The sequence below is a fragment of the Pseudorasbora parva genome, chromosome 1, assembly GCF_024679245.1.
Source record: "Pseudorasbora parva isolate DD20220531a chromosome 1, ASM2467924v1, whole genome shotgun sequence".
NCBI lineage: Eukaryota > Metazoa > Chordata > Actinopteri > Cypriniformes > Gobionidae > Pseudorasbora > Pseudorasbora parva.
In genome coordinates, this window is record NC_090172.1 from 50,577,448 (window position 1) to 50,598,250 (window position 20,803).

Genomic DNA, 20,803 nt, shown 5'->3' on the forward strand with positions numbered 1-20,803 from the left:
CTTTAATATTACTCTGCAGGGAACATTCAGACGCCTCATTAGTATTTGAGGCGAGAGCGAGTCAGCGGTAACTTTAATCAACTGTGAGATTTTCAAACAAACCACTGCTTATTACAATTTGCATTCGAATTTCGAACAAACAGTTGAAAATCGAGCTAATGAACTTTTTAGGAGAACATAATTGCAAAAGTTTGCTTTTTTATTTTAAGAATGTTTTAAATAAAACAAAAACAAGTGCTTACGTGATCAGAATCCTAAAATGAGTTTAGTGGCATACATTTATGATAGACATTCAAGACAATCTTGAGGTAAACGGATAATCATATGCAGATGTTGTACTGCAGTGTTTAAGTACAGATGATTTGTTTGTGTAGAATTTGCTTTGCTGAGCGGCCTGTTTCAGTCTCATCACTGAGGTCAGGACTTGACTTGGCCCTTTCAGACATGAAAACCCACTCTGTTAATGTTAAATGTCATAGTGAGGTTGCATGACCCATCTTTGTGTGTGTGTGTGTGTGTGTGTGTGTGTGTGTGTATAAATTTAATCACATACAGATGCTTAGACATTTTGCTGCCGGATTTACTGGTAGAATTACATATTCCCTCTCTTGTAAGCACCGTGAGGTTTTAGTTTTGTAATCCCCTGATTTATGTTCTGCAGATAAAAGCTTTGTTTTGCATCCAGAAACTTTTGTTATATTTGTGCATTGTTCATGCAAGATCCTTTGGATGCCTGTTTTCATCACCAGATAAAACAAAATGCAAATTGTGACTTAATCTCACAACTCAGTTTTATTGCAATTTTGAGTTTATGGGCCCTATCATACACCTAGTGCAATGTGTTTTTTTACTGGTTTCAGCCCAACGCAGTTATCATTTAATTATTTTTTTTAAAATTGTCTTTCATGTAGTGTGTAACATAGTTCTAAGTCAGGGGTAGGGAACGTTGATCCTGGAGAGCCACTGCCGGCAGAGTTTAGCTCCAACCCTGAAAAAACTCTCACCTGCCTGTAACTTTAGTAATCCTGAAGGCCTTGATTAACTTGTTCAGGTGTGTTTCATTGGGGTTAGAGCTAAACTCTGCAGGAGAGTGGTTCTCCAGGATCAATGTTCCCTACCCATCCATGTTCTAAGTAAATGAAAACAAACGGCAAACTTTTAAATCTAAAAGTGCACCATATATAAAGTTATTGTCTCTCAAAAGTATGTGTGGACTGAGTTAATAAAACCAGCCGTTAATCGTTTTTCAAGCAAGTCGCAAGCCATTTCGTCGTGACATCACAACGAAACATTAGCAAATTGACAGTACACTTTGTGCATGTGCGCCGCACAGAGACCAGGGAAACCTTGACCAGTGCAGCGGATACTGGATAGTGTTATGTCGAGAAGATTCTGTACTCTACAATGTGTTTATTATATAGGTATTTGGCTTAACGGCTAACTCACATTATTACTGTCTTACTGAAATACTACTGTAAATCAGTGGCCTGCACTATTACCTAAAACTTTCTATGGATGCTGGTTGTCTGTAATTCTTGCTACTTTTTAGTAAAGAAAAAGGATGGAGCATGATTTGTTTCACAAACGTTAATGTTTACATAAGCTGGGCTAACATATGCTTTGGCTTTTAAAGGGAATGGGAGATGACACTGATTGGTTTATTGGTTGTTATGCCTAAAACACCCATTAGTCATTTAGAGACTATGTACAACCCTTTTGGACAAAGCGGCACGCCGACTGTCTCTTATCATTAAACGACTGTCCATCGTTAAGTGGGTTGGGGCATGGGCTCAGTGGTTCATGGCTCAGTGGTTCATGTAGGTTGTCTACAAACTGTAAGGTTGGTGGTTCGATCCCTGGATCCACCTGACCAAGTGTCAAGGTGTCCATGAGCAAGACACCTAACCCCAGCTACTCCCGACGAGCTGGATGGCGTCTTACATGGCTGACATTGTCATCTGTGTATGAATGGGTGAATGTGAGGCGATATGTAAAGCGCTTTGGATGGCCATAGGTCTGTTAAAAGCGCTATATAAATGCAGTCCATTTACCATTTCCCATTCGGACACGCCCTAAGAGCACCTGGGTCACCTTTTTGAATGACCATGCTCTCAGATTGTTAAAATAGGGCTCTATATCTCACATATTTTCCCTCATAATTATAATTACATTATAACTCACAATTATGTGTTTATATTTCAAAATTCTGAATTGGGAGATATAAAAAGTCAGAATTAAGCTAAATAGTCACAATTACCTTTTTATTCCGTGCGCACTTTCCATAAGACTTTGACTGAGATTGTTTTTTTGTTTTTTTTTAAAGAGAGAGCAGTATTTTTTCCATTTATAGCACCAATGAAACTAAATTCGTCTTCTAGTTGAAAATTTAGTTGGCTAGGATTTGAAATGGAGTGTTTTTATTGGAGTGTTTTATTAGTTTTTCTACTCCCTCCTCAATGAGGTTTGAGCCATTTCCCATTTCCCAACCACACAAGGAGCTGTATAGCATCAAGAGAAAGCTGTTCATCAGCATTCCCATTCATCTTTATTGCAGTTGAAGACCTCTCTCATGCAAATGTATTTACAGGCAAAGAGGTTTTCTGTTTGGGCGGACCGCACTTCTCTGCTCTTACATTACAGCGGCTAGTGCTATCATAGTGATATCTGTCAGATATATAGGGCATTTTCTCCATGGTATTCTCCAAAAATGTTATGCTAGTTATTTTCAAATTGTCTGAGTTTCGACTGTGACCACCGTGCAATACAGATACATGCTTATTAAATCAAGCACATGTCCTTATCTATTCTAAATAAGTTGAACTTGTCCACAGTAAATGTTTCACTCTGTGCTTCTCCACTAGAGGGCGGTAGACACATACTGCAAACACAGCCTCTTCTCTTCTGCAAACCATGAGTTATCCACAAGATGAATTATTGTCCTCTGATGGGGGGGATTGGGGGGTAATATTAGTTTTTTACTGTGTGCAATCTTTCCATCTCATCCTCATTGAAATGCTGATTACTTTGAGGGACTCATATAATTTCAAACGCATAATCTGTGAGATATTCCTCTAAACATCAGATATGCAATCGGCAAGGTTATTGTAGTGTTGCCTTTTTTGGTTTTTATTTTTAATAGTATTTTCAGGTTTAAATTTCAGAGTAGATTCTGAAATGCCTTGGCATGTTATGTCAAGGACACATTTTTATTTTAACATTTTTAAAATGTTTATGCATTTGGAAGGCGCTGTTATTCCAAGTGACTTACAAAGTGTGCATTTTATCAGTTTGTGCATGGACCCGTTTAGAGCAGACGTAACATAGTGACTGTAGAAACATAGCGTAACAAGGGGAGGAAAATGGCCAAAATCCACAGAATAAGATAATAAAAAAAAAGTTGTTGTGCCTTCTTATATCAGAATTGGAGTGCAAAAAATATGGTGTCTTTATTTTTATAGAATACCGTCAATGAAGCCCTTTGAAGCTAAACACAGATGTTCATGTTGTTAGTCATCAGACTGGACTGATGAAACCTGCAATGATTCTAATAATAAAGCATTCATTTCATGTAAACAGTAACTTTACATTATATTCACATATGCAGTTTATAGGGGACATATGTACACAGTAGTTACAGCATGAAATATTTAACTACTTAAACTCCAAGACCATTTTTGGGATTTCCGCCTGGATTTGGCCTACCCAAATTGAAAAGCTTCCCATACACACATACATTGGTCTAGGTTCAAATTTTTTGTGTCATTTTACAGGAAACCCTTTGAAGTTAAATAAAACACTGCTAAAAGTGATAAACTGGTAAGTATATGTTGTCTAAGCTGTAATACCCCCCCCCCCCCCCCCCCAAAAAAAAAGTGGGCGCTTTTTGAAGTTTTTTTTTTCATAAATTCATTTTTGAAAGTGAAGGCCCTGTGTGCTCTAGGAACCTGCAGACAGGTTGGGCTATTTCCACTAAATTACAGAAAATAGTGGAAAAAAGAAGTTTGTCTGTGTCATGTTGTATGCAAGATTCAAATGGGTCTGAAGGGATGACCCCCCTTTTTTCCCCCTTCCCCCCTCCCCTTTACCCTGCTACCCCATTCCACCACCCCCTCCCATCACCATATACAGTGATATAAATGCAATATTCCAGTGTCATTAAATTAATTATACATGCTGGAAGCAGCCCAAACTGTTTGCAGGGTCCTAGAGCACACAGGGCCTGAGTTACACACTTTCAAAAATGTATTTATATAAAAAAATCAAAAAGCGCCTCATTTTTTGGGGGGTTATAACAGCTTACACAACATATACTTACATGTTTATCACTTTTAGCAGTGTTTTATGTAACTTTAAAGTGTTTCCTGTAAAATGACACCAACATTTTGATCCGACACACATTTTTATGTGTGTATGGGAGGCTTTTCAATTGGGGTAGGCCAAATCCAGGCGGAAATGGCACCAGACTAATTTACTGTAAATACATTACTTTGTGTAAAAAAATGCCAAAGTGATGCATATCTCCAGAAAGTAGAGACTCTAAGCTTTCAAATTGTACCACGTATGACATCATAGCTCCTCCACAGACATTTAAAATGGAAAGTATATACATGACGATGTCATTCCCGTCCCTGTACAGGGACCTCAGAGTTTAAGAGGTTAAACATTTTATATAGATAACTTTTAAACATAGCCTATAACATTCTCACAATTCTTGACTCTTTTTCTTGCATTTGCGTGTTTTTATCTCCCAGTTCTGACTTTATAACTCGCAATTGTGAGTTTATCTCACAATTCTGAGGGGAAAAGAGTCAGAATTGTGGGATATAAACTCGCAGTTCTAAGGAAAAAAGACAATAACGAGTATATCGCACAATTTTTGTTTATCCTTTTAAAAATTGTGAGATATAAACATGAAATTGTTTTTTATTCCGTGGTTTCCACAGATTGCTACTGCAGAACTGTGATTTTCTGCAAGTAGGTAGGCTCCGCCCCCCAAAAAACATTATCGCTGTTGGCAAACGCAAAATCGGTCAATATATTTTTTTCTATTACTATATATTATTTTGAAATAAGTTTAATATTTGTAGACCTCAAATAATCAAAATCAAGGCTGAAATGTATTTTCTGTTTATTGAAAATTGACTATCAAGTCGAGTGCATTAAATTGTAGGATGCAGTTTTCTTCCCAGAGTGTGCATTGTTGTACTCCAAATTTTGTAGTAGTTCATCCAGTTAGCCTATTCCATGCATACTGAAAATTTGCATACTGTACACATAACTGCAGAAATGGTTATTTCAAAATAGTGTTTCGTTTTAGTATATTTTAATTACCCTGAAATGCTGTCTCCCCCCTCCAAAAGCATATAATTTAATTATAGCGATAGCCAGAATGATCCAGTGTGGTCTCTGTCTCTCACAGCTCCTTTGCCGCTCGTCTGATTTCCTTTTATTAAAAAGTTTCAGTGAGCCGTATGATAATATCCACCTATGTAATAAAACGTCTTTACAGCCGGACAAGGTGCGAGCAGGGCATTGTCACAGTTCATTATGCCAACCGCTCGTGAGACGATTATTTTGAGAGGACCTGTCGTTGATGTGGCTCGGACCACATTTAAATGAGACATGGGGTCAGAGTGTCTGTTGTTACTCACCGCAATAATATGAGTGCTGTCAGATCTCGGGGTATTCACTTTATATGCAAAGAGGCATCTGTATTCATCTCTGTATGATTTTAGCTGTGTAATTTTGTACAGCATGTCTAGCTTACAGTGGTTTGGCTGTGACAAGTACACACCAATCTGTTTGTCTGTATTATGACAATTAGCATGTTCCTGGTGTCTATTAAGTGGGAGCCAACAATCGGAGACCACGTTGAAAATGAGATTTCTTTCTTTTTATACATGTAAATGTAATTAACAAAACAAAACAAAAATGTTTTTGACAGAATTCTCTTATGCTCACAAGAGCTGCATTTGTTTGATTAAAGTATTTATATTGTGAAATGTCATTACAATTTAAATTGACCTTTTCTATTTAATTTATTAATTATTTTAATTACATTTATTTCCTTCAGAAATAATCTGAATATGCTGATTTGCCGCTCAAGTAACTTTTATTATTATTATCAATGTTGAAAGCAGTTGCTGCATCATATTTTTGTTCTTCTGTTTTTATTTGAATTAGAAATCTTTTGTACCATTATAATGTCTTTATTGTCACGTTTAATCCATTTAATACATGCTTGCTACATAAAAGGGATAGTTCAAACAAAAATGAAAATCCTGTCATCATTTACTCACTCTCAAGTTGTTTCAAACGTATACGAGTTTCTTTTTTATGTTGAACACAAAAGAATATATTTTGAAGAATGTTGATAACCGGATCATTGACGCTAGCCATTAACTTCCATAGTATTTTTTTCCTACTTTGGAAGTCAATGGCTATTGTCAATTGTCCGGTTATCAACATTCTTCAGAATATCTACTTTTTATTTCAGCAAAAGAAATAAACTCCTACAGGTTTGGAACAACTTCAGGGTGAGTAAATGATTTTCATTTTCAGTGCGGCAAAAAATATTTTTTTCAATTTTATAAAAACTATTCAATAAAGGTGTCAGCAAGCTATTATCCGGTTGTTAAGGCTGACGTCACGCGGCAGCGCTTCCGGGTCCAAACGCTCTATCTTATACCACAAGAAAAACTACAAACGGTGCTAATATACACACACAATGTGGTGTAATACTACAAAAAAGCTATAATCATAACCTTTATATCCATACCAAAATTCCAGATGTCCAGACAGTGATTCATCTTTTTTAAATCGTTAAAATATTAATGTATGTGATGCTGTGACCAAAGAGACTGTTGTGTAGACTGTAAGTATTTAAAATGTTAAATTATTTTAAACGTTTGATGTTTAATATGAATTAATAGCGCTCATAAACGGGTGTCGATGGCATTCTCAAGTGAAATGAGTTGAGGCTTGGACCCTAGAAATAGCGTTCCTTACGTCATGACTTAACAAGCGGATAGAAAGTTTCCTAATACACATTTGAGTGATTCTGAGAATGTAAAGTTGATGAGAGATGAAAAAGTCTAATTGGCTCTAAACATTCGTGTTCAAAATTATTCAACCCCCAAAAGTCACATTTTGTGCAGAATCTTTTATTCTTTATGACCTCCAATAAATGCTGCCTGTAAGTGCTTAGAAGCTTCTGTCGCCTCTCTACTGCAATCTCAGCCCATTCCTCGCTTGAAAAGGCTTGCCGATCACTGATAATCTTTGGTTTTCACATTACCACTGCTTTCTTTAAGTTCCACAAAACATCAGTGAGATTTAGATCTGAAGACTGTACAGGCCACTCAAGAACGTTCTATAATTGATCCCTGAACCAAGCTTCAATAGATTTGGATGGATACTTTGGGATGGCTGTTCTTTAGGAAAGTCCATTGATTTGATCCATTAAGCTTCAGTTTCTGCACCAAAAAGGCATCACCATCTTTGCCAAAATGGTCTTACTGACCCCAAATCTTTGAATGGTAATTTGTAATGAACGTTTGTTTAATTTTTGTTGGTGATCTCAGATGTTTGGACACCACTATACATCATAATAAAAAAAATACATCTCCAAGGGTTATAAGGAATGTCCTTTCCCGTCAAAGAACTTTGTAAGTTTAGAAGGAATTCTGTTTTTGCTGATGGTCCAGATAAAATATGTCTCTCTTGATGTGGTTTTGATAACCTCATATATTTTAGTGATAAAGTGATCAAATGAAGCGGCCAAGGAAGATATTTTCCATGTCTCCTCAAACTCTGCTCTGCTAATGTGTTCTCTGTGCTGGAATGTTAAGGGTTGGCTCTGCATACATAATTGATTAAGAGTGATTTGGGCTGCTTCGTGTGTGCGTGCGTGTGTCAGCCCATGTGTGTGCATATGTGTGTGTGTGCGTGTGTGTGATCTTGCACACCCTCTATCAGACCACACAACACACAATTTATTGTAACAACTACACAATCTGTTCTTGTTTCATATACAAATACCTATATACATGAAAGCGCTTTATGTGAAGTATGTAATGTATCAAAATAGTATTCTTTATGCATTGTGATTTATATATATATATATATATATATATATATATATATATATATATATATATATATATATATATATATATATATAGTAATCACTGTTAAAATGCATTATATATGGTTATGTTTTAAGTGTTTAAACTGAATTGCAAAACAAAATAATATAAATAACACGAGACATCAGAGTGTTGATCTTAATGCAGTGTACTCTGTAATGCAGAAGCTCTAACTATTAATAGAAAAGTATCATAATGCATTTTACCTCTGGTGACCATAAAACTGATACTAATGTGTATTATAAAGCATAATGAATGGCCCACGGAAGGCATTTCTGCCATTTAGAGCCATTTTTACATAACATTAGTTATGCACATAATGGCATGAGTCTCAAATTCTGTTGATCTATCAGAATTTTTACAATGCAATTCATCTTCATGGTGACACAATGAAATATTTTCTCATCAATTATTACAGCGTGCATTGCGACATGCGAAGAATCCTCAAATTAGTTTTTGTTGCCCGTAGCCTACGTATCTAACCTATTTACAAGTTTTGTGAGCTATGAGCTGTAACATGAAATGAAAACGAATGACTAATCTTAGGACAATAACTGCAAATATATGAGAAAGCGGCTTTTTGGAATAACAATAATAAGTGTGTGTGTGTGTGTGTGTGTGTGTGTGTGTGCGTGTGTGTGTGTGTGTGTGTGTGTATGTGTATTTTATTTGTACAGCATAGTGCAAGTGTTTGCCAACATCACAGGGAATGCATGGATTGATCGAATGATGGTTAAATATAGGTGAAGTTCTAAACGAAATTTAGGGAGGAGGGAACCCATCTAATCTTTCAATCAACAGCCAGAGTAAATAAGCTGCTGCTCACCTCTCCTCAGTCGCAGATGTTCCAGCATCCCACCACCTCCTGAACTCCACGTTTATCTTAGGTACCTTGCCCTACACAATCATTGTGTACTGTGCTTGTTTAACTGAGAATTCTTACAGCTCTTGCAGGCTGTTTGTCCTTGTTTGTTTCATTGCTTCTATTGCTCTCCCCTTTTTGTAAGTCGCTTTGGATAAAAGCATCTGCTAAATGATTAAATGTAAATGTAAATATAGTCACTTTGGGGGTATATCACAGCTCGAGTTGAAGCTGCTTCATCCAGCCCATCATCTGTAGACATCAAGCCAAATAAGCTTAACCTAAAAATCTTATTATATGGGCAAAACAAATTTGTTAAATAAAAATACAGCTTTCATAAAGGTTACAGATTCAAGTAACATCTTAACCTGAAATTATCTGGGAAAGTTAAATAGGAATTTCAAATGTGAAACAATTTCAGAGTGCCTTCAAGCAGTGTAACAAGACTTAAACTCAAAAGAGCTTTCTTTAGTCGATGACTAAACTGACTCATTTTTCCTGAGTTTATTTTTCCAAACATACTTTGCTGATGAAGATAACGTTCTCATTACGTGCTTTATTTTTCATTTGGATACATCCTTGAAGGACAGCTATTATTTCTCTGGCAACTCTATTTGTTTGTCCTTCCATCTACGACAGTCTTGTCGACGGCGACTGCCGCCTAAATATTTAGCTTGGCTGTGGTTGGTGGCCTGGGATATTTGCCATTTTTTTGTTGCTTTGTTCATTTTTAGAATAATAATGATCCACTTGCCCACAGAGGAGAAACAATGGAGTCTGTGTGGCAAAATGTGATATATATGTGTGGTGCGGCCCTTTATGCATTCTTTGATGCTAATGAAACTGGCCTTTGCCCAGATTCCACATTATGCATTTTTCTTCTCCGAGGATTTGGGGATTTTGCTTGGAAGTCCTTGTGGTTCTGGGACCGATCTTGGAGTTCTTGCTAACATTTCCTCGTTGCACCAAGCGTTGTCCTTAGATTCCCTTCAGGTGGTCACAGAGTTGAAGTTGGAGTAGTAGTTCTCGTCAGGAGGTGATGTTCCCATGCCTGCTGTTGGATTCCTTCAAAGATCAACCAAAGTTCTCCGTTGTGGAAGCATCCAGGGAACCTGCTCCAAAGCAAACCCCACCTGCTGAGCTCTGCTTTGGGAAACAGGAGGCTGAGGAACGGTCATCCAAACCCACGCCGGTCTTCAAAACAGCGAACCACCATGCATGTATGACTAGCACTTACTCATACCAGTGCAAACAAGAAGATTGATTGAGGTGCGATCAAAGAGTTACCGTAAAACTGGTCAGTGGCTTTTACGAGGTCATTGCTTGAATTACCAGGTTGCGTGTGCGGCCATTTGTAACTTGAATGTGGCTTCTGGTGTCAATCTCTTCCAATTATTTTTACCTGTACGAAACTGTACCTGTACTTATATTTTACAAGTTGTGTTCATATTATTGCATAAATGCAAATGCAAAATATTAAGGGTTCATCTGCTTGCCCATATCGACCTTACTTTGTAATGCATAAGTAAGCTGTTTTCTTTGAATGTGTTAGACTTCCATTAAATTGGGGCAGTCATGGCCTTATGGTTACAGAGTCAGGAAGTAACCTCTTGAAAGGACTGAGCAAGACACCTAACCCCCAATCGCTCCCTGGGCGCCACAGCAAAATGGTTTCCCACTGCTCCAGTGGTGTGTGTGTGTGGGGGTGCGTGTGTGTGTTTACTACTGTGTGTATTCACTACACAAATTCTGAGTATTGGTTACCGAGCTTGGCCTTCATGTCACTTTCACTTTCATTAGCCGATATAGGTAAATAACTAGAAGAATAACACACTAAAACAGTAAAAAAAAAAAAAGTGTTTATGATAATGAAAATAAATTAAAATAAAATTATAACATACCGTTTGCAATATCAAGCAACATAACAGACTGTTACATAACAGTCAAGCAACATAACTTTAAGACTACATATAAATACATAGATTTCTTGATCTCTGATGTGTTTGATGTGCACGTGCGTGTGTGTGGTCCGCGCTTATATCCTCCGATCGGGCGGCAAGTAATAAAAAAATAAATAAATGAGAGGGAAATCATAGTGTTTGTTTGGTAAATACGTTTTGAGACTGAGCCCTGTCAGAGAATTATTTGGGGTTGTTGATTTCAAAACAATCCCTCCCTCGTGTGAACTGACAGGAGCAAAAGCTAATTAAATATGCAAATCTTATCCATTCCTAGCCGTGGGCGTTTACTTCCAAGTCTTCAGTGCTGCACGCCCATCAAAACCCAGCGTTCAGGAGAGAGCCTCAAAACCAGCGTAGAAAATAGCCTATTACTTATTCATTATGATGTTTTTAAATGTAAAAACAATGGGAATGTCATAAGTAGACCTCAGACAACACAACAGTATAAAATATTTGACACCTTTAAAGTTGCTTACACAAATAATTTTTAGTTGAAAAATGTTCCTTATGTTTATACATACAACATTAAGTAAAGCCAATTTATTTAGTTTGGAAACAATATTTTGTTTTTATAATGCCACACAATTTATCTAACAGTTTAAATATTTCTTCATAAAAATAGATCCCCATTCTAAAAGATTCATCGTATTTGGGGGTCCATGGCATCATAAAGTTTGAAAACACCTGCATTAAGCCATATCAAGTGTTTTTCACATTAAGCTGTTAGAGTGTCTTATTGTTTTTAATCATTTAAATTATACGGTGTGAGTGTGATATATATATATATATATATATATATATATATATATATATATATATATATATATATATATATAATATCTCGGAAGTGTTTAAAACCTACAGTTTGTTCGCCTATCTTTGTTTTGTAATCTAAATATTTGGAGCTTTTGGGACCTATTCTGCAGATCTATAGGTGTTTTTTGTGTCTCCGTGCCAGTCACATGACTAAATACCATGAATTGTAAATGTTTTTTTATTTTATTTTTTATTTATTGTTGTCTGGGTCCACTTATCCATCTAATGATGTCCCATCTTTCAGTTTAGGAAAGTGTCTATACTGTCATATTATCTTATTTTGCAACGTTGACAAGTTTCTTGGGTAGAAGGCTCTCTCTAGCTGATAGACAAAGTATTTTGAATCTTAGTATCTTGAATTCCAGTTTTTCAATATCAAGCTGCATAATGGAATACCTTTGTACAGCTAAAATAACAGCAAGTGGATGAGTCTGGAAGTCAGACATATTCAAGTTAAAAACGAACACACCAAATAAAACCTTAAAATAAAAATATAAGATATACATGATGTCTTGTTGTTCTGTGAGATGTTTCATTAAATTCCTGTGTTATCTTGAAGCATTCAGTGCCAAACTCAGTATTGGCAGTTTACGACAATTTGTCATCCTGCATCACACAAAATCCAGTTTTGACGGCTAGAAGTCATCAGAAAGTCAACAAAAGTTAAATTTGGGGGAGGCTGAGAGGTTAGAGTTATTGTGGAGGTTATTGTGGAAAAATTCCTGTCTAATTTGACATCACTAAACTGTTATTATATTGGCCTTGAAAAACCTTTTTGCGGTCAAAAATATTTTTTCCATTTCCAGTGAGGTTTACCTTGTTGAAAGGCTGATATTACAGCATGACTGACCTATTTGGTGGTGTTGGGTTGTTGGTAGCAGCGTGCAGCTATACTCAGGGCAGTGGGTCGCCATCTGGGTGATTTACGATCATAGTCCAGCTTCGTTTATCATCTCCATATGGTTTTTCACCCAGTTGTTTTTATAACAACAACTATCAAGGGCCTCTTTCTTGATGTGCTTGAACTTATTGAGTGGTTGTGTTGTTATCTGTCTTGGAAAGGAGTATTAATAGCTTTTAAATGCTTCCAACGTTCTTGGCGTCTGTCCTTCAGAGTGGAAAGACTTCCCGACAATTAGATCTGCTCCTGAGGGCTTTAGCAGCTGTCACCAGATCAGTGCGGAGACCGCTTCTACTCCGCTGAAAGGCATGTCAGCTAATTTGTTTATGGAAATAACTTCAGGCTTCAATAATCCTGAGCTTTTGTCCTATAGGTATCAGCATTCCGAGAAGTATAACTCACACTTTGAATATTGTTGTGGGTGTTTTGTTATGCCAATAATTTTTTTTGACTGTTTTGGATTGCGTTCCTCCCTTATTCTAGCTGTGCTGTATGGGAAAAACAACTTTAAAATTGTTGTGATTTTGATTATTGTAGCCAGTCTTCTGTGCCGTATAATTGAACGGATGTTGTAGCAGGGAACGAGATGCTCATAACATTTGCTGTGCATCTGTGCATGTTTGTGGGCACATTTGTTGTTTGTTATGGGGTGCATTAGGATTTAACGTCCCCTGAAAACTGTTACTGCAGCATCTTAGAAATGTATTTTGTACCTTAAGGCCATAATGGTTCAAAATAGGGCGACAATAATCAACAATACTAGTAAAAACTCAATTGGAATAACACAAATAGTTTTTTCCTTTGTTCCCTACAAATACACAATAAAATATAGCCCAGCTAAATCACTCGCATAAATCTGATCTTTAACTCTAAATGTGTTAGGTGGCATTGAGGATACATGATGTTGAAGTGATATGAGGTGATAGCAGGTGCTTCCATTGGTTGTGTAGCAATATTTTGATTAATATTGGTAAATATGATCCTTGATTATATCAGGTGCCCCAATGGATGATAATGCACCTTTATTGTATGTGATATTCTAAAAAGAATGTATGTGAAACCAATTTTTTTTAATCTACGTCCAATTATTAATACTCCTGGAGTGTAATTTGAATTATTTATTTTTTTCATAAAAAATGTTTGAAAAATATGATATATTAATATTTTTCGAAAGAAGTCTATTCACCATGGCTGCAGTAAAACAACTATAATATAATGTACAATATTTCAAATGTTTTCTGTTTAAAAATATTTTAACATTTCATTTATTCCTGTGACGCAAAGCTACATTTTCAGCAGCCATATCTCCATTCTCCATCCTTCACTGTCAAGTGATTTACTGCTCAAGAAGCATTTCTTATTATTATTACCGAAGAAAGTTGCGCTGCTTAGTTATAGTTCACCCAAAAATTTAAATTTGATGTTAATCTGCTTTCCCCTAGGGCCTCCAAGATGTAGGCATGTTTGTTTCTTCAGTAGAACACAAATTAAGATTTTTAACTTTAACCGTTGCTCATATAATGCATGTCAACGGGGTGTTTTTCTATTAGAGTCACTATGAGAGTAAAAACACATAGACATACGAATCCATATTAAACCCTGTGGCTCGTGGCAACACATCGATGTCTTAAGACATGAAACGATTGGTTTGTATGAGAAAACGAACAGGGTTTATATAAAAAATGTACCTCAAATACCGCGACCGCTCCATCAATGTACAAGATTCTGCGTATCGCAATTGCATACAAGCAGCGGAAGTGATTCTTGCGCGTATCTCTACGTCATACCGTGTAATTTGATCTCACTTACAGGCAGTGATGGTGCGGGGACGGTGTTGTATTTAAATTTTAAAAAATTAAAGTTTCTCGCAGAAAACGATTGTTTCGTGTCTTAAGACATCAATGTGTCTCCACGAGTCACAAGGTTTAATATGGATTCATATGTCTATGTGTTTTTACTCTCATAGTGACTCTCATAAAAAACCCCATTGACATGCATTATACAAGCAATGGTTGGAGTTAGAATTCATTTGTGTTCTACTGAAGAAACAAACACACCTACATCTTGGATGCCCTGGGGGTAAGCAGATAAATATCAAATTTTCCTTTTTGGGTGAACAATCCCTTTAATGTTTTGTATAGACCCTTCACAAACGACCATTTGAAATTTTGGGTAAGTAAAATTTAAAAAAAGAAAGGAAGGGACGAACACTTATACATCATAGAGCAAGGAAGCATTAAATTGTTCAAATATGATAGATAGTAAAGACAAATGTTTAATGTTACAACAAATGCTGTTCTATTGAACTTTTTATTCATCAAAGAATCCTAACAACAAAATGTATCACTGTTTTATATGGAACACAATCTAAATTATCTCTGCTTTTTCAAATCAGCTTTTAATCATTGATAATAATTATTGAGCATCAATAATAACCAACCTTTTGACCTGTAGTATATATAAATATTTTAGTTAACTCATTTCTTAAGTGTATCTTTAATTTTTTAAGGTAATTCAAGTGATTTTATTCAGAGTACTGTACCACAGAATATGCCCATTTTTAAATGCCTATTCCTAATTGAATCCATCTAATGTTTCCTCTTTTGTTTTTTCTGCATATCCAGGGCGTATTCTGGACCTAAAGACGGGGACAGTGAAGAAGGAAGGACAGCAGTCCTCTATGAGGATGTGTATGGGGTCCAGACGTTCCTTTATCTGCAGAATGAGGTACAGTTTACAGTTTCTCAATGAGCTCACAGATCTTATAATTATAGGGGGGTGGTGTGATGTTGTGGTTAAAGTCAGGATGACTTTACAGATGTTGCGATAGCTTTTTTCCTATTGTGTCATATATCCAAATGTAACGGCTTCTCGAACAAGAAAAAACATAACCGGTAGACACGCCATCAGAGAAGAAAATATATATATATATATATATATATATATTTAATTAAAGATTACGAGTGATTAAAGAATGTACACGGATTACTTAATACATTTTCCAATAAAATAAGGATTGCCAACTTTGATTTTATGGTGACTTTAGTCTTCTCAAGAATTTTTTTATTTGATTCTTTTTTAGATATTCAGATACCTAGTTGTCCTTTTATCGGGTTTATCATCAGGTTGAAGTATTTCTTGTGGTGTAAATTAAAGGGTTACTTAAAGGTCCCGTTCTTCGCGTTTTTTTGAAGCTTTGATTATGTTTACAGTGTGCAATATAACATGAGTTCATATTTCGCGTGTAAAAAAACTGACTTATCTGTACAGCGCTGTTTCCTCTGTCCTAAAAACGGCCTGATGATTTCCTTGTTCTATGAAGTCCCTCCTTCAGAAACACGTAACGAGTTCTGATTGGGCCAGCGCTTCCCGTGTTGTGATTGGACAGCAGCTTAGTGCACTTTGCCCGGAAAGGTCCTGCCTCTTACCATAACGGGGAGATGCAAGCGCTGAATGTGCACTCTTCTCCGCGTGGGAGAGCAACAAGACCACACCCTCTTTTTTGCGTGTTCTTGTGGGCGGAGGGTTAGTCAACAAACGGTTCTAGTGACGTCATTACATCCCTGCACTTCCTGCTGTAGTCCAAACCGGCCGTTCGCTGTAGGCTTTGAAAGGGAACTTCTGTTAAATAAAATATCTCGCTTGGCATTGAACTTTGAGCTTTATAATTTTGCAGGTATTATTTATGCTCTAACAGCAACATTACACACTAACTAAAGTTTGAAAGATGGAATCGCGAGGAACGGGACCTTTAAACGATTAGCATATGGCTTTCTATCAGTAGAAACCCTGGAGAATATTAGAATGATCGTGCTCCCCCCTCTCAGAAGACGAAATCTCCCCTGAGACGAGAGATTTATGCATTTTATTTCTGGAAAAATTACTCCGGAAAATCGTCGATTTTCGTTATCGGTAAAACGTTTGGCCAGACGCTAAAGACTTCAGCCAGCAGAGGGAGCTATTTCCGCATGTTTTCAACTCTCACATGGGGGATGGGGTCACACTCACAGCTCAGCTCGGCTCAGGCATTCACGGAAACGGTGCGGCCGGTGGAGCAAAGTGAGTATTTTATCTTCTCAAGTTAATTCCTATGAAAGTTAATCTTCCAAAGGCATGAACTGAAAACGTGCCAGACTGAACACGCGCTGAGAACTACTTCCACGAGTGTGGACACATTTACCTCGGCTCTCATCACGAGAGCTCATTCAGCTCACCACGATGTGTGTAATCTGACTCCTGCTGCATTTGTGCTAACACTTCCTCAGCGGCTAAATCACAATATATTGAACAGACACTGTCAGTTTTTAATTGTAGTGTCTGTTCTCTAACTGAACTCTAACTCATGACGATGAACACGGTGGTGGGAAAGTAAAAGTGATTCAGTAGCGGTGGCTTTGGGAGTGGCCTCACGGGGCAGCGAAGCATTCTGGGAATTGTAGTCTTTCATCCCCATGAGACAAAAATACATTTTCTGTCTTTTCTCAGTCTAGAAAGCACCAAATTCAAAAATAATTTCACACTTCTACTACATTAATGACCCAGTTAAAATACAAATTCTTCTTCCCAGCGCTGAAGTACCCCTTTAATATTTACATCACTGCTTATAAATAAATCTATTTATTTAGGCCTGAAATTACTCTCTACTTAAAGGTGTTGTGGAACCACTATTATCAATCTGCACAACATTAATAGACTGTCTGCTTGTTTCCCTTGTAAAATCCTCTTCAGTTATGATGTGTACTCCTATATGAAGCATTTCTCTGTTCATTCAAGTGTAGTTTGTTCATCTGTTACTCTAATCATAACAATATAATTTTACTATTTCAGTTTAAAGCCTGCATAAACTTTTAAGACATTAACAAAATGCATTCATAATGGGATTTTTTAGCAATGAGGCGAACAGAGAGCAAGCCTGTTGTTGTTGCTGAACATTCCTGTCCTTCCCACTTTATATTTTAAAGGTGTTTTTATTCATGATGTTGTTTTGCAATGGTCTATATTTAATAACAGATGAAAACATGCATTTCCCGAATGTGTTTCGGATGTCCGTGCTATTTCAAGTTATAAACCATGACGAGCAAATTCCGACTTAACGTATGATTAAGCCCCACAGGTCTTTGTGCTACATTCAGAACTTAATTGTAAGATTTGCCAACATCAAGAATGTGTTCGTGTTTAACGTTTTCTATTCGTTGCTGTCTTACAAATTGAAACCGCATGTTAGCGGATGAGAGCATTTGTCAAGTGTGTGTAAAAACACTTGAGATAAACAGAACCCCTTAAGAACATGATCTTCATTCTTAAAAGTTCTTATACAATGGTTTATCTGAACACTATTCAACATCATGACTCAACTCTGAAGGACGTTTCGTTTGCTTTAATCTTAAAATATACATGCTGTTTATTTGCATACCTTGCATTCATGAACACTTGACAAACTATTTGACAAAGACCTGAGGGACAACATACTTTGTCATGCCAGGTCTAATGGAAATGATTTTGGGGGATAAACAGCTCGAGTTAGAACAGATGTGAACTATTTTACCCCTCAACAGTGTCAGAGATCTCAGGTCACAGCATTGTCTTTACTAGCTGCATTCACATGATAAACATAGATAGATATAGTCCCTATAGTGTATTGTAATTAAAATATTAGATATCATGTTAACGCTTTACAGTTAGGGTTCATTTATGAACTTGTGTTAGTCAACTACATTAGTAAAAAAAATTGTTTTATGTAAGTGATAATTTGTGCCATAGCGTATCATAATTTTGTTGTGGGTTTTAAACAAATTTAACTGTCTGTATTTTCTTTTTCTTTTTTTATCTGTGAGCATAACCTCTGAGTACATATTTAAAGGCACACTATGTTGGATTAAAATTAAAATATCCAAAAAACATTAGAACAATGTTATATATTTTGTTGACTTGTGTACTTATAACCCAAATGTTTCCAAGAATGGTTAAATCCAGAGAAATAAGCCTCTTTTTTACCAGGACATGGACCACATCCGTGTGTCGCCTATCAATGACATCATACCAGCGTTACCTTCGATTTCCGGTTTTATTAGAAACCATGGAAGCATTAGAGACCCTTTAATATATTATATGTTTTATTAGACAAGGGAACAACTTTTTAGATGCATTAATTGATAGAAAACAAATTATTGTTTTATAGCTCAACACGGTTAGTCTCATTGTTTAAATCTTGTTTTCTGAAAGGAAGAAGTTGTGACTGTGGCATAATAAAAGTCCCGCTGCTGTTGAGCCGCGTCGCGCTCCTCTCTCATTTGCAATCACTCCAGCTGCCACGTTGTGCTTCAACAACACTTGATAATGTTAATAATCTCATCCATGAACATGATTTCTCGATTGAGTCCCGTCTCGATTCTATTCAGTCAGCTGTGAGGTGAAGATGACATCTCCCATGAATTTGCGCTCAATCTACCCATCATCAAGCTACAATTTTACTATACTATTTTGAATAGGTGACCGCTAGAAGTGGAAAAACTACACAGTGTGGCTTTAAAATGAATCTTTTAATATGAATCTAAGAGGTTTCCTAACTTTTACAAAAAGGTGTATTCATTTTGTATTCTTTTTAATTTATGATGAGAAATTAACTTTAATGTTTTTAAATGTTTCTTTAGGTGTGGCAGTGCACCATTGGATCATATCTCACTGAATCGGTTGTCCAGCATGAGAAAGAGATACAGGTATGATTATCTCTTTTCCCAAAGAAGTTTGCTAATCTTACATTTGCACCCAATTCGGTAGTTATTCAACCCTACAGTATCAACCAAACATCTCATTCTAATTCAAAATAGAACTCATGAAGTAGTACTTAGCATTACTAATTCATTTGTCATGTTTCGGCTTACCCTTTTATTTTATATATTTATATATTTATTTTTTTATACATATGTTTTAGTTTTTTTATTAGGGGCAATGCATGTTCATGAACATGGTAAAACAAAAACATTACAAGTCTGTGTGTGTGTATATATATATATATATATATATATATATATATATATATATAATATTAGGGCTGTCAAAATTAACGTGTTAATAACGCAAATTATTATTAACGGCACTAATTTTATTAATACGCGATTAACGCAGCGTGCATTTTCTGTTTGATCCATGGCCCGTAGTTGTAAAAAATCGTGATCAGCCATAGACGTAAAGGATGCAGCAGCAAACATTGTTAACAAAGGGTTAACAATACCATTACTCTGAAACAAGTGCAGTTATAGCCTACATAAGCTACCATATTTTCTGCTTAACTTTTTATTAGACTCCAGCTCGAAAGAAAAGTGTGTGTTTTTTCACTGAGCACATTCTCTGCAGTCCGAGCGCGATACACTGAAGCTTACTTTCGCTCAGGTAAATCATTGTCACCATTACCACTTACAGTACATGTGTTTTACTCAACTAAATAATCACAATCAGCTAAAACGAATACGCAGGTAACTTTTCTGAACAAGAGCAATCCCGTGTTTCTCACACTGTTCACGTGAAACGTGGCACAGTTCGGAGCACACACACACACACACACACACACACACACACACACACACACACACACAATACTGGCAGTTCAATAGGGAGCGCGCATCTCTTAAAGAGGCCACACTATATTCCTACTCGTGGAATATGGACCTCCTCCGTGTATGGTGTGTTATTGGTGCGCTGACAGGTCCGCATGACAGCTTTCACATTACCAATTTTTCATACGAACTGTGCCCTGTTCTGAATTAAGCTGCCAGTGGAAAAACTACCTTTATTTATATTCTTAAAATGAGAGAAATCACTGCTTATTCTGAATTTTTAAGCTTAGGCTTAAGAGACATGAATTAGTTATTTGATAAACATCTGTGACTTTTGATACATGTCTATTCTCCATGCTGTATTATTGATTATAATTAAATAACTATGGTTTCACTAATAATAAACATGCATTTGCATAAAGCATGCATATTTGTCCATACCTATGTTGATTAGAGTATTAAATCGTAAAAACATATTAATTTAAGGTACATTTAGAACTGAGATTCAACAATGTGATTAATCGCAATTAAATATTTTTATCGATTGACAGCCTTAATGACAG

The 20,803-nt window shown here is 36.4% G+C and overlaps 1 protein-coding gene across 4 annotated transcripts in view; it reads left to right on the forward strand.

Annotated features, from left to right (window-relative positions):
* Positions 1–20,803, forward strand: part of arnt2 (aryl-hydrocarbon receptor nuclear translocator 2) — a 92,402-nt gene that overhangs the window by 23,044 nt on the left and 48,555 nt on the right. For all 4 annotated transcript variants that reach the window (XM_067444967.1, XM_067444958.1, XM_067444982.1 and 1 more), the window contains 2 exons: positions 15,312–15,414; positions 19,338–19,403. In XM_067444967.1, the coding sequence (XP_067301068.1) occupies positions 15,312–15,414; positions 19,338–19,403 (169 nt within the window). The remainder of the gene's footprint in view (positions 1–15,311; positions 15,415–19,337; positions 19,404–20,803) is intronic.